The sequence below is a fragment of the Ostrinia furnacalis genome, unplaced genomic scaffold, assembly GCF_004193835.3.
Source record: "Ostrinia furnacalis isolate ACB-3 unplaced genomic scaffold, ASM419383v2 OfSCF2392, whole genome shotgun sequence".
Taxonomy (NCBI): Eukaryota; Metazoa; Arthropoda; class Insecta; order Lepidoptera; family Crambidae; genus Ostrinia; species Ostrinia furnacalis.
Genome location: NW_021132631.1, coordinates 534744 through 548006, shown reverse-complemented (window position 1 = coordinate 548006; position 13263 = coordinate 534744). Strand labels below are relative to the sequence as shown.

The 13263-nt window shown below is 38.7% G+C and overlaps 1 protein-coding gene across 2 annotated transcripts in view; it reads right to left on the bottom strand.

The window, feature by feature from the left end:
• Positions 1 to 5988, bottom strand: part of LOC114355341 (focal adhesion kinase 1-like) — a 32250-nt gene extending 26262 nt beyond the window's left edge. For both annotated transcript variants that reach the window (XM_028308139.1, XM_028308141.1), the window contains exons 1-5: positions 5842 to 5988; positions 4543 to 4692; positions 3857 to 3955; positions 3080 to 3212; positions 1750 to 1882 (exon numbers count right to left, since the gene is read on the bottom strand). In XM_028308139.1, coding sequence (XP_028163940.1) covers positions 1750 to 1882; positions 3080 to 3212; positions 3857 to 3955; positions 4543 to 4692; positions 5842 to 5959 — 633 coding nt within the window. In that variant the 5' untranslated portion in view covers positions 5960 to 5988. The remainder of the gene's footprint in view (positions 1 to 1749; positions 1883 to 3079; positions 3213 to 3856; positions 3956 to 4542; positions 4693 to 5841) is intronic.
• Between the last annotated feature and the right edge of the window lie 7275 nt (positions 5989 to 13263).

Genomic DNA, 13263 nt, shown 5'->3' with positions numbered 1-13263 from the left:
AGATAAAAATCCTGATCAAGCAGCATCAGAACAAGCTAGTGGGTCCTCTATCTGGTCCAGACATGAAAAATTATTAAATCAGAGCATAGCTTCGTCTGAGGTTCCAAGCAGTGGCTGTGTACCAAATGAACTGAAGCAGTATTTGGACCAACCAGTTTTAGNTATTTTACAAAAAGTGTAAATAAATAAATAAAAATATTCTAGCCCTTTCAGCACGAGAGAAAAATTTGACGATTTCTAAAAAATCGCGTTAGTTTCTGGGGTCTTTAGAATCTTAGTAAATAGAGAAAAATAGCGAAAAAATTTAGGGGGTGACTTTAACCCCCCTAAACCCCCCCGCACGATCGTATCAATTCGTCATGAACCTATGAATAGCTATTTCATTACAATTACAATTTAAACTAATAAAAAAAGACATTTTAGATATAAGGAGCTTTATTATTTTTCATAAAGACATGATATCGTAATTAGATAGTAATTTCTGCAAAACAATTCAAAAATAGCTCATGGCCCTAACCTAGAACTCTGTCATAACCTGAATTTTGGGGGTAGTAGCATCTTAAAATTGAATATGAGCTTTCGTTTTTAGTAATAACTTATTTTTTTTAATCCCAGATGTCGAGGCTATTATTCAATAATACATGGGGTTAGATATTTTCATAAAAGGGATCATTTTGGTTCATCTATTGGTACTTGAATCCTGGTATCCTCTCGATATTTTCACTGGTGGCTGTATTTTCTACAGCGGATTTGTACTATTTGGTGGTTATGTGTCTCGGAGACATTCTTGAGTTTATTTTAGAGTAAATCTGATGTTCAAGCCTTTAAAAGATTCGAAAGGTTTCCATTACTTACATTACCAAAAATTCAAACATCGTCCCGACATGCACGCTCGTGCTGTAGAACTTTAGGAGTACCTGGTACTCGGCTTCATCTAACTTTTTATAAAATTAAAGCGAATTATATTTTTTAAGTATATAATTTAAATTAATACGCACAAAATTCATTGAAATCCACAAAAGAAGTGATTTAAATAAATTAATACTTTTCACGCCTCCCGTAGTCAGGGACACGTCCATCTTTGTCACTCAACACAGCACCGACTGAACGCCACTGAAAGTTTTTGTATGAAAAATAGCAAATATATCGAACCGTACGATCGATCGGAAGCGTCTCGGCGCGGTAAAATTGATTTACCAATTCACTAGATTTTTTCAAAGTCGAACGCACTTTCGTATTATTCTGTGCTGAAAGGGCTAGGAGTAACGATTTGACAGCTCTTAAAAAGTACGTCAATTGACTACGGTGTCCATTTCCCTCAGAGATTTTTGATACCCACTTGGATAGAAACACTATCTTTTCTGCCTCTAATGTACACACGGCCTCACTGTTAACTATCCATTTCCGTTTTTGCTCTCGCTCTCATCAAATGGTGATTCTTTGCGATAGAACGAGACGACATGGCAGGCAATGGATAGTTAACACTGTTGCCGATGGTAAAGGACCATGCCAAAAATCGTCCCCACCCAAAACCAGATTACTAAGGTTAACTCCGATGATATTTTGCTAAACGCCTAACGAACCTTGACACAAGTGGGCGTGGACACCAGCACGTTTCTGGCCGCGATGTCCCTGTGCACAAACTTCTTGCTCTCCAGGTAGCTCAGCGCCGTCGACAGCTGGTAGATGTACAGCACTAGTACACGTCTCAAGCCTGGGAGATACGTCATCAGTACACATTGTACCAACCTTGACACAAGTGGGCGTGGACACCAGCACGTTTCTGGCCGCGATGTCTCTGTGCACGAACTTCTTGCTCTCCAGGTAGCTCAGCGCCGTCGACAGCTGGTAGATGTACAGCACTAGCGTACAAGTCTCCAGTCTGGGAGAAATACGTCATTATTAAACGTCAAGCACTCATCATCATCATAATCAAGATCGTGACGTCACTTTAAGACTGATATGGCAAATCATTACAGATATAATAGCACAAATAGCATTTAAATAAGTAGGTTCTTGCTGAGCTGTCACCGCATACAAATCTTAAAGCCCCTGGATCACACACATCGTGCGTGGTGATAATCATTCGGGCGACAGCGAATGAGTCTTGCTACTATGCAAAACAGCACCGGAGTATTCGCAAATATTTTCTACACACTTGGTAATAGCGCGACTCTTCGGGTTATCGCGATGTGTGTGGTTCAGGGGTCAGAAAAACACAAAAAACTCATTCTAACCCACCCTTATGGAAGTTTTGGATATACACTGGATGATTCGGCAATGCCAAGGTTAGAAAGAAAAAAGAAATCCCCTATGGTCGTTTTGGAAATCCTCGACTGATAACTTTGTTCAGCAGTAGACGTCCATTTGATGAACCGACATCCTCTAGATAATTGGCTCCCAAACTTATTTACCGCGCCCCCTTTCGACCATACAACCCCTCCCTCCTCCCCTCTAGTCAAGATTATTTATTGGCCGTATCGAGCAGTCTGGAATGCATTTTGTATACTTAAGTACACAGATGGCCCGCGTCCCCCTTTAACGGTCATGTGCCTCTCTTTGGGGGGCGCCCCCCCACTTTGGGAACCAATGCTCTAGAGCATTCATCTATGCATTGTTGGTTTTCAACCGACTTCAAAAAAGGAGGAGGTTCTCAATTCGACCCGTATGTTTTTTTTTTCTATGTTTGTTACGCGATAACTCCGCCAATTATGAACCGATTTGAACAAATCTTTTTTCGGCGTATAGGTAATACCTCAAGGGTGGTCCCATTTAAATTTAATAACAGAAAAAACAACTCCCAAGGGTGGAAAATTGGGGATGAACTTTTTTATACGCAATATCTCCGCCGATTATAAATCAATTTGAACGATTATTTTTTGTTGAATAGGTATTATGAAAAGGGTGGTTTCATGCGAATTTGAAGAAAATATTTCACCCCCAAGGGTGGAAAATTGGGGATGAACTTTTTTATACGCAATATTTTTAATTTTTTTTTGTGTTCACGCATTTGAAGTCTGTTTTATTTTTTTTTAAAGTTAATGATTACTACTAAATTAGGAAGCAGAGCGAGTGTTACCTGTGCGCGTTTTGCTGCAAATAAGCGCGCATCTCGCCTAGGGTTGCCAGCTCCATCACGATCCAGATGGGCGGCGCGCTGCACACACCCACCAGCCCGATGATGTGTGGGTGGGAGAATTGCTGCATTATGTCTGGGAAATAAATGAATACCCTCGTAAATAATATCGGAAAAAAATTGGTAGAAAATGTTAAAGTGTAGATTAATGAAAAAAAAAAACATTTCGTTAGAAGAGTGGATCCGACAGCGTACCACATTATTATTTCTGTAGAGGTGGAAAAACTAACTAAAAGTGGTTTCAATCTACGAACTCGAAAATACGAATCTAGAAAACTACTGGAGAAATCGGATGACATATAGTAGTATGATACTTTACGTACTAGATCATCGGATCTACACATATAAAATATATCATACTACTTACTCAAACGTATATTGTTTTTATAGGCTCGTAAATAAAAAAGTACATGGTATTAATCCCGTAGATAAGTATTCTAATACTCAAACGTATTGTCACGGATTCGGATCGGACGTAGTGCGAAACCGCTCTAAGGAAACATCAGGGGTCCCCATCCCCTCTGGCCAACGTGGGGAGTGTAGGTCAAATCCTCTATTTGCCTCATGCCCGTTTTCACCATCAATCCCTAATTTTTGAGAGAACCCTGTGATGAAGTTAACAGGAATTTTGTTTTCATAGGAGTCACTTAAAAATTAGGGATTGATGGTGATAACGGACATCAGTTACTTATAAATAAAAGAGATGATCAATTTACTTACAGGCCTCTTCTAGGAACTTCTCAGCCGTGTCCAGATCTGCGTCCATTTTGCAAGTCTTCACAGCCACGGGCAGGATGTATTCACCTGCATTGCATTTGCCTGAGAACGAGAAAATAGTAAATATGTAATTGGAACAGTACATGAATGATATACTAAGTAAGTAAAAACAATAGGAATTGGATAATTAACAATATTGTCAGGAAATAATAGAACAACAATCATCATCAATCCAAATTGTTAGATTATACGCGTTTTTGCTACAAATCGATGATACGAAGGTGATTTTATGACTTCCTCGTATCTATTGCAACATCAACGAAAGGTGGAGAAAACAGGTTCTCGAGGAGACCGCGTCTCGGCAAACATAGCTTGGTGGACCAACAATTTCAAGAAATTGATGAAAATAGTAGAATTCGCTATCTTTGCAGAGGCAGACGATGTGTATGATGATGGTGACTTTTATTTAAACTTTTACTTCGTACGCGTGGATCCCGTTTTACCCCCTTATGGGTGGAGTTTCGTAAAATCCTTTCTTAGCGGATGCCTACGTCATAACATCTACCTGCATGCCAAATTTCAGCCCGAACCATCCAGTGGTTTGGTTTGCGTTGATATCACTATGTCAGTCAGTCACCTTTGAGTTTTTTTATATTTAGATACATAGTTTGGTAATTTGTTTTCTTTACCTTGTTGCTTTAGTGTAGCCAGTTGCCGTCTCAGCGAGGGGTGGTTGGCAGAAGCCACCTTGCACGTGCCCTTGTGTACGTCTCCAAACTGGCCCTCGCCGATGATGCCCGTCAATTCGATCTGGTTACGGACTAGTTCGTAGTCCCGAACTGGAAGAAGACATTTAATATGAAACGGAAGAAAGAGACAGAATTTTTTAAATTACATTGGAAGAAAGACAGAAAATTGTCATGTGCTTGAATCAAAGCGTGATTCCAGCGGAGAATATTAGGAGCTCATTCCGATGGAAGAGACGACTGAGGACCAAATATGTAAACATCGGAACTCCCTGACCCTTCTGGTAAGCGTGAGGAGAGTTGGCCTAATCCTTACTTGCCTCTATTAAATTAGAAGGCCGTGGTCTTGTAGTGGAGACTAATGCCCGTTTTCACCATAAATCCACAATTTTTAAGTGACCCCTATGAAAACAAAATTTCTGTTATGTGTTACCATAGGGGCCACTTAAAAATTAGGGACTGATGGTGAAAACGGGCATAAGCGACTTGATGATGAATCATTTTGCGATATGTTATAGGTACCATTATCTGCATCAAGCTATCGATTCAAGAGGTCACCTTTACGATGTGGTTGCGATTCATTTAGACCACTAGATTTTTTTGTTTGAACCTAGCTTCGGGAGAGGTAACAGGAATATTAGCGATTGTTCTTATACCACAAATACTATCCTTATGCCATCAAATTCTATTATCTATCTACACTTAACATCAAATAAACCGCACCTTCAGCGACGCGAACTTTAAAGATTTTCTTCTGACACAATCTTGGTGTCCCAACAATATTGGTGTTATTTGAAAGCCCAGTAAATATCCTTAAAGAAAAACACATTTAATTTCTAAATAAATGATTATCATATACCATAAATGTGACTTGAAACGAGACCTCACTTTGGGCTCACCTCTGGGATCAATTAGACCAAATTTTATGGTTATAAAACCAAATAATGATCACACGTGTCCTCTTTAACAGATGGATACCGATTAATCCCAACTTAACAGTTTTATAGCCATAAAAGTTGGCTCAAGCGTAATAGCCTATTTTTTGAAGAAGTGACTCTGGATCCTTCTAAAGACACATTTTTGGGGTAAAAACCTTTCCTTTAATGAAATGAAGTTTAGAACTAGGCTTTTAAATGGTGCCAATATTGGTGGGAAGTGGGGATGCATTAGTTTGAAAGTGCTTGTTGCGGGAGGTGCGATTTATTTGATGTTGAGTGTAGTTATTATGGGATCTAAGCTCACCAGCAGGCGTGGAGTAGTCCGCATCATCATCAACGATTTCCGCGTAGTCTTCCGATAGAAGAGTCGCTGTGTTCGCCTCCCATGAGCTCGTCTTGCCTTCAGACGAACTGCTGCTCATTTCCGCTGCAGAATTTAAAATGTAGGTGTTAAAATAGTTTTTAGTTCAACCGGACTTAAGACTTAAGGCATCAGCGAATCGAGACTCAATAGAAAGCAATTGTTACCGCGGTCTCATGCGACCTTAGGGCAAATTGCTCAAAGTAAGTTTAAAAATGACTGTTTTACTTTGAGCACTTTAATACGTTTTAAATGTTTATTTCACGTTAAGCGAATGCTGATATCAGCTTTATGTACTGCTATAGGCGTTAAACATGGAACATTAGATACGTGCACTATTTAACAATATAAGCTTTCTAAGCAGATAGTAGCTCTCAAAAGGAATTTATACTAAATCACTATCCAAATTATGTATTANAAAACGGCTTTCAAAGCTTTTTAAACGTATTTATCAAACATTTCCAAGGACTAAACGACACAAGCGTCCTATTTAGCGTTTGAAAAATTTTGTGACATCCAGCTAGAAAAAAACGTATTAACCATAATATGGTCATACAATATTTAATTACTGCTAGTGGAATTAATGCCTAGGATTATCTCAATCCTACGATATATCACATGACGCGGTTTCTCTTCCATTTTTCTGACAACATCAATGTTTTCCGCCACTATTAGTCATTTTGGACGACTTTCGCAAAGTTCACTGGTGAGCCAATGACATACAATATTATACTTCTTAAACTAGCGTTTTACAATGGTAAAGGACAGATCTTTATCACCAAAAGTGAAATTTAGCTGACAGCTTCAGTTTTGTATTGATTAACCACGTCGAAAGTCACAATAAATCTTCGCGCGAAAATTTCCGCAAGTCAATTCCATGTTTTTGTAGTCAAGATAATTTTCAATTCAATGTTAATAATACAAAACGTGCTCAAATGATAAAAAGTTTTGAATAAGGTGGTAGTCAAAAATGTCAAACTTTTCATTAAAAGTATCAGATGTCGTCTAACAACACGTTATGTTGTCGAGGCTCACAACTTATATAGTGCCCTAGTATTGGACAACATAATCAGCCAGCTTCAGCTCATAAGTGGTCTAAAACTAGGTAATTATTGCAGCTAATCAAGAACAAGTCGTTGAAAATCTGGATCAATTGTTTTGAGCACTTGCAGCAATTACTGAAGATTATTTCATTGCACAAAAATGTTCATATGTCTCTGTTAATTTTACATGCGACTCATGGGACATGATGTCCCAAAATTCAACGAGAAGCCGGCGCCGTAGGGTGGACATGGTCATGACTAATTTTAGGAAAAATAAATAAAGTTTTTGTCTCTACGGCGCCAGCTAATCGTTGAATTTTGGGATACATTGTATAGTTAGATAAATTCGTGGAATTTGAAGAATCTAGCTGAAGCGATTGAAACAGTGATTAAGTTATAACTAGTTTCGCTCGAAGTCACGTACAAACCAATACTAAAATCTGAGATGATTCAGCCATGAATAAGGCATGATGATGATGAATGACGTTCTGTGTAAACTGAGGTTTTAATCAGGGTTCGAAAATATCCGATATTTATTATAAATATCAAAATATCGGATATTTATGATATATATCCGATATATATCAACTTTTATATATATCAATTTTGTATGAAAGCCATACCATTATTTTATTGTATTATTTATGAATACTATTGCATATGTGTTACTTATACATGCTTTTAATGTTTTTAAAACTTAAAATCAGACAAATAAAGCAAAAACGTAAAATCTTGTTTCAAATGCGGCAAAATCAACTAAAAAATAAAAATCTTATATCAAAAAGTACAAATACAGTAACAAATTTTAAAAATTGATATATATCGTCAAAACCAGCTTGATATATATCGGATAAATATCCGATATATATCTTGATATATATCCCTTGATATATATCCTCGAACCCTGGTTTTAATACAAAGTTTTATTTGCGGAACAAAAACGGTATTTCCATTTAAAATCTTCTCAAAATGGCTGAATTCTCGTCATTAAACATTGTAGGAAGTTGCTACTTAAGTATTATTATTGATTTCAATTTAGATCTACCTAACCTAAGCCTAACCTTTGGTGATGACACTTGACAGTCATTTGTAAAAATTTACTTTTAAAATATTCTCATAACCACTGTAAAAGTCTTACAGACTCTTGAAAAAGAGACTGACAATAGTGACTGAGTTTCTTGCGCTGCTTCTTCTCAGCACTGGCCCATTTATTGCCCCGAAGCAGTGGTAGGGTTAATACTGGGACGTGTAAAAGTGCTTTTTAAAAGACTACTTGCATAAATAAATGAGTTTTTTTCTACTTAACCTAGTGATAATCGCAGCGTAAATAGAATAAAACAATCATCATGATGAAGTAAAAGTATATCACATAACTGCTTCAATAACAATAAGACCGTGGTCATGAAATGGAACGTATAATTCCATTCCGCTTTTGAAATGTTGAATCTATTAGTGTAATGAAAACAATATAAAAACATTATGAATCCGCTTCTAACAGGTTTTGTTGGATATCTCATTCTCAACCTATCGTATTTCAAGAAGAATGCATTGTATTTTGTTAAGTTTAGTCTTTAAATTGACGATATTGTAAATGTTAACACAAATGTTAGCTTTCTATGAGAAGAGACGCGTCTCTACTAGAGTAGTGACAGTTGACTTTTCTATGACGCGTTTCTGTCAGCATCTCTACAATAGTACTTTGACAGTAACAGACAAATGACAGACGCTCGTAATCTGAAAAGGCGGTAAAATCTCTATACAAAGCCAGAACTTCAAGCTCATGCTTGACTGGATATCAATAAATAGCTTGAAAATAACTGAATGGCTCAAAGTGCCCTCCAAATTATATACGTCATTTGGAGGCCACTTTGAGCCATTGTTAGATGAGCCATATGAAACAAGTAAGATGGCGCTCAAAAACTGATATAGAGTACTTTTTTGATTTACTACAGTTTTTACAACCCACAAAATGAAAGAACTCACTTGTACTACATCTGAAGCAGAATGTGCACTTCGCAAAATGAGCTCTCGACTCAAAATTAGATTTTTGCACAATGTGCATTTCTCAAAATTTCGAGTCTCATTTTGCGAAGTGCACATTCTTCGTCAGACGCATCTGAAGTTTTTCCGGCAAATAATACTCAGTAATGTTGGGCTCGGTAAGTCGCTCAGTAAGTCATCGTGACAAATGACCTGTGAATGTTATCTGTGACAGACAGCCATTTGAGGTCACGGNATTTAAAAGCATTGAATCAGTTCATGAATCCCAAAACTTTTCATTTATTTCATCACTACCTAATGCCCAAGTTCTTACAAACCAACGATTGGATGATAAAACTGGACATCAGCCAAGCTTACTACCACTTGCCAATTGCGGAGCAGCATCGATGCTTCCTACGCATCAGTTACGAGGGTCGGTTACTCCAGATGACTTGCCTTCCCTTCGGACTAGCTGCAGCACCAAGAATGTTCGCCTCTGTCACAAATTGGGTGGCCGAACTACTGCGCAGCCAAGGTCTCCGCCTGATAGTATATTTGGACGATTTCATGATTGTGCATCAGAACAGAGAAATGTTAGAAGCTCATGTTCAGGTAGCGTTGACATACCTCTCCAGCCTGGGTTGGAATATCAATTGGGAAAAGTCGATTCTTGCGCCAACAAAGTCGTTAGAGTTTCTGGGGATACTTTGGGACACACAACTCAACACCAAGTGTCTACCCCTGGACAAGGTGAGGAAGATTCGCCAATGTATATTGACCCGCTTGGCAGCCGGCAGTTGGTCCCTCAAACAGGCGCAACGCCTTTTAGGGTACCTCAATTTCGCAACCTTCACCACTCTCCGAGGAAGGTTGCATTGCCGAACGCTGCAGCGACACAGCCATGTACTTCGAAAAAGCCCGCGGCGACCCAGTCCCATCACAAACGAAGTAAAGTCAGAGTTGGAATGGTGGCTCGACAACATAAGTCAGAAGACCCCGATTCACCAACCGGTTTTTCCAACAAATTACCTAGTCACGGACGCATCAGACATTCTATGGGGCGCCACGGTAAACAACGATACACTTCAAGGCACGTGGGATCGTCGTCAACAAAGATGGCATTGCAATCTAAAGGAAATGTACGCAGTGATAGCCGCTATCTCGTCAAAGACAGAGGTTCTTCAACACTCTACAGTAATCTTGCAGAGCGACAATCGCACCGTGGTGTCGTACATAAAGAACGAGGGCGGGACGAGATCAGCGAAGCTACTCGAAATGACCAGACAGCTGTTAGCGTTGACGGACAGCCTCAGCATAGTACTGGTCCCTCACCATCTGCCAGGCCGGTACAATACAGAAGCCGATCACCTCTCGCGCAATCGCGCCGGCTCAGAATGGTACCTACTACACCAAGCGACAGTAAAGGTCTTCAACCGCTGGGGAACCCCCGAAATAGACCTCTTCGCTTCCAGCGAAGCTCATGTCGTATCGAACTATGCTACGCTAGACTTGTCAGACTCGAACGCTTGCTTTCACGACGCGTTCAGCAGGTGCTGGAATTACCACCTAGCGTGGGTGTTCCCTCCACCATCCCTGCTGCCTCGAGTACTCCATCACCTCAACTCGGCAACAGGCAAGTTCATCATAATTGCACCCAAGTGGACGAAGCCCTTTTGGCGCCCAGATTTGAAAAACCGGGCCCTAGCACGCCCTGTGAAGATTCAGAACCTGTCGTCGACACTGATAGACACTCAGACGGGACGGCCACCAGCTCAAGTTCACAACCTACAGCTGGAAGCTTGGCTCGTTTCGGCTGGGACGCCTTAACAGGAAGTTGGACAGCGGAGGAGAAGCAGCTTCTTTCGACGTGTTGGAGATCTTCGACGCTAAAAACATACACCCCAATATGGAATAGATGGTCGCAGTGGTGTCTTCAAAATAGCTTAGATTTTAAAAACCCTTCCCCTGATAACGTAGCAAGGTACNCCCTATAGCTTCGGCGCAGTGCCTATCACTGACGTTTGTCAACAAAATGGTGCTTGACTCTTGAGACAGGCTAAATTACACCATATTGTTAATGACATTGAGCATACATTTTTTTAAATACCTTCGCGAAGTAAAACTTCTGTACGTAGTACTTCTTATTATTATTCTGTGCTATCAGCGTTTGACAGACTTTTGACGTTTGTTAAAGTTAAAGTAAGATGGTGCAACCCAGCCTTAATGTTGTAATGTCGATATAAATTATAGCTTATTAAGTTATTCTGATTCAATGTATAAAGTAAACAATAATACTGTCAAATTTCATCAATATCCGTTCAGGAATTGATTACATGGATCATAAAAGACAGTTCATGGCTACTGGGTAAATAGGTAGGATAGGGTTTCTGGTTATATCCTCGTAGCGCCCACGCGCCTTTTGATAACCCAAAATAAACATGGCGACTACAGCCCAGAACTTTTTTCAACTAACTTTCAATTACCGCCCATGCGCCTTTCAGAAGGCCATATTATTAAACTTTGTCTAGATTTTTGAAATTTCGCGGCTTAAAGAAATAATTTAATTCGATTTCTGAACGAAATATTAGGGAACAGTTTCCGGTATGCTACCATTGGCTGTCACAATTGACAGATGGGATTTTTTGAAAAATGGCCGGCGGTATGGACGGCTCACTAACACGTAGTTAGTAAATCGCATTTTTTTATGATAATCCGTGGTTGTCGAGTATGTTTTTATGCAAAAAGTTGCTAACGAATAGGTATTACTTAAATAGAGATAATTACTTTGCATTTTTAGGGCAGAAATTCTGCGAAATCTTGGTTTGAAATAATATGTACTTTGTGAAGGCGGTTGGGTCGAAGCTAGTACTAAAAATATCATAATATTTTTAGTTTGTGGCTTTGTGTTATATTGGTTTATGGAATATTACTAATATAAAAATGCAACTTATCTTTCACTAATAATTAATTTAATTAATTAATTATTTGTCGGCCGTTTGGTGTAGTAGTTCTAAAAGGGACTACTATGCCGAGAGGTCCCGGGTTCGATTCCCAGCCGGGCAGAAATTGAAATGATGAATTTTAATTTCTGTGATGGGTCTGGGTGTTACTAGTATAATATGTATGTATTTAAAACGTATATAATGTAGTATATCCGTTAAGCGAGCACCCATAACACAAGCATATTAATTGCTTACTATGGGGCTAGATAGCGTTATGTGTGAAATTGTTCAAAAATATTTATTGTATTTATTATTATTATTAATTTAATACTCTTTACACTACTAATTTTTTGTATTATTTAATTTTACATCACTTAATACTACCTTTTAATCTAGAATTTGTGGCCCGATGGCCTTTGTAAAGAACAAAAGGTAGACAAATAATTGAATTTAAAAACACATGCTAATATAATCATAATTATACCCTGAAAGTTTCACTTCAAACCGGTAACTCTAACACATACGAATTTCAACTCAAAATCTTGGGCTGATAGGACTATAACTATAAGTCCTATAAGAAGGACGGTCGGGTCGTAGTTAAAGACGATCCAAAAAATCCGTGGGCGCTACGAGGATATGGATAAGCCGTTTATGGCTAGACATATTACAATTTGTGTCAGAGTTTCTGATTAGATAGTAAATAGATTGTAGTTGTTGCAATTCACGAAGGCGAGTGAGGTTTACACGTGTGGTGGCTCGCTACTGTTCGTTGTTCAACAGTTTTCATAGACATTATCGTTATGTGCATGTACGTACATACACAAGTAAAGCTCACTCGCCTTCGTGAGTTGCAAGAACTATACAAGTTACGGCTTTTAGCTTGATAGATCAGAAGTGAAGACAGAGTTGGTAAGATGGATGACTTGTACAGTCGCGGAATGAAAAGGTTCGTCACCTTAGTGTCGGTTTTCGCTTGCACTAGGTATTGTAAGAGTCAAACCTGCCAACATAACAGTGCAAGAAACAGTGGTGCTAACATTTAAATAAATATGACGTTTGCTAACGAATAAGGTTTTGCTTGTTTATTTTTCTACCCCGTCAGTGCAATGTTACAAAATGTAGTTTTTTTTAATTTAATAGATAATGGCAGGTTGAACCAACAAGAAGGTTTTAGTTTATCAATCATAATAATCTTCTTGACAAGTTAAATCGTCAAACAACTTTGATCTGAATAATTTTGAACTTTACTGACGAACAGTTAAAGATTATTTTCTCTAACTCGAGATTATTCTATAACTTAGTTTCAAAAGGTAATATGTGCTCGCGATTCTTTAAAGGAATCAATTTGAAAACTGACGAACCTTTTCATTCCGTGACTGTACAAGTCGAAGCCAAGTCTC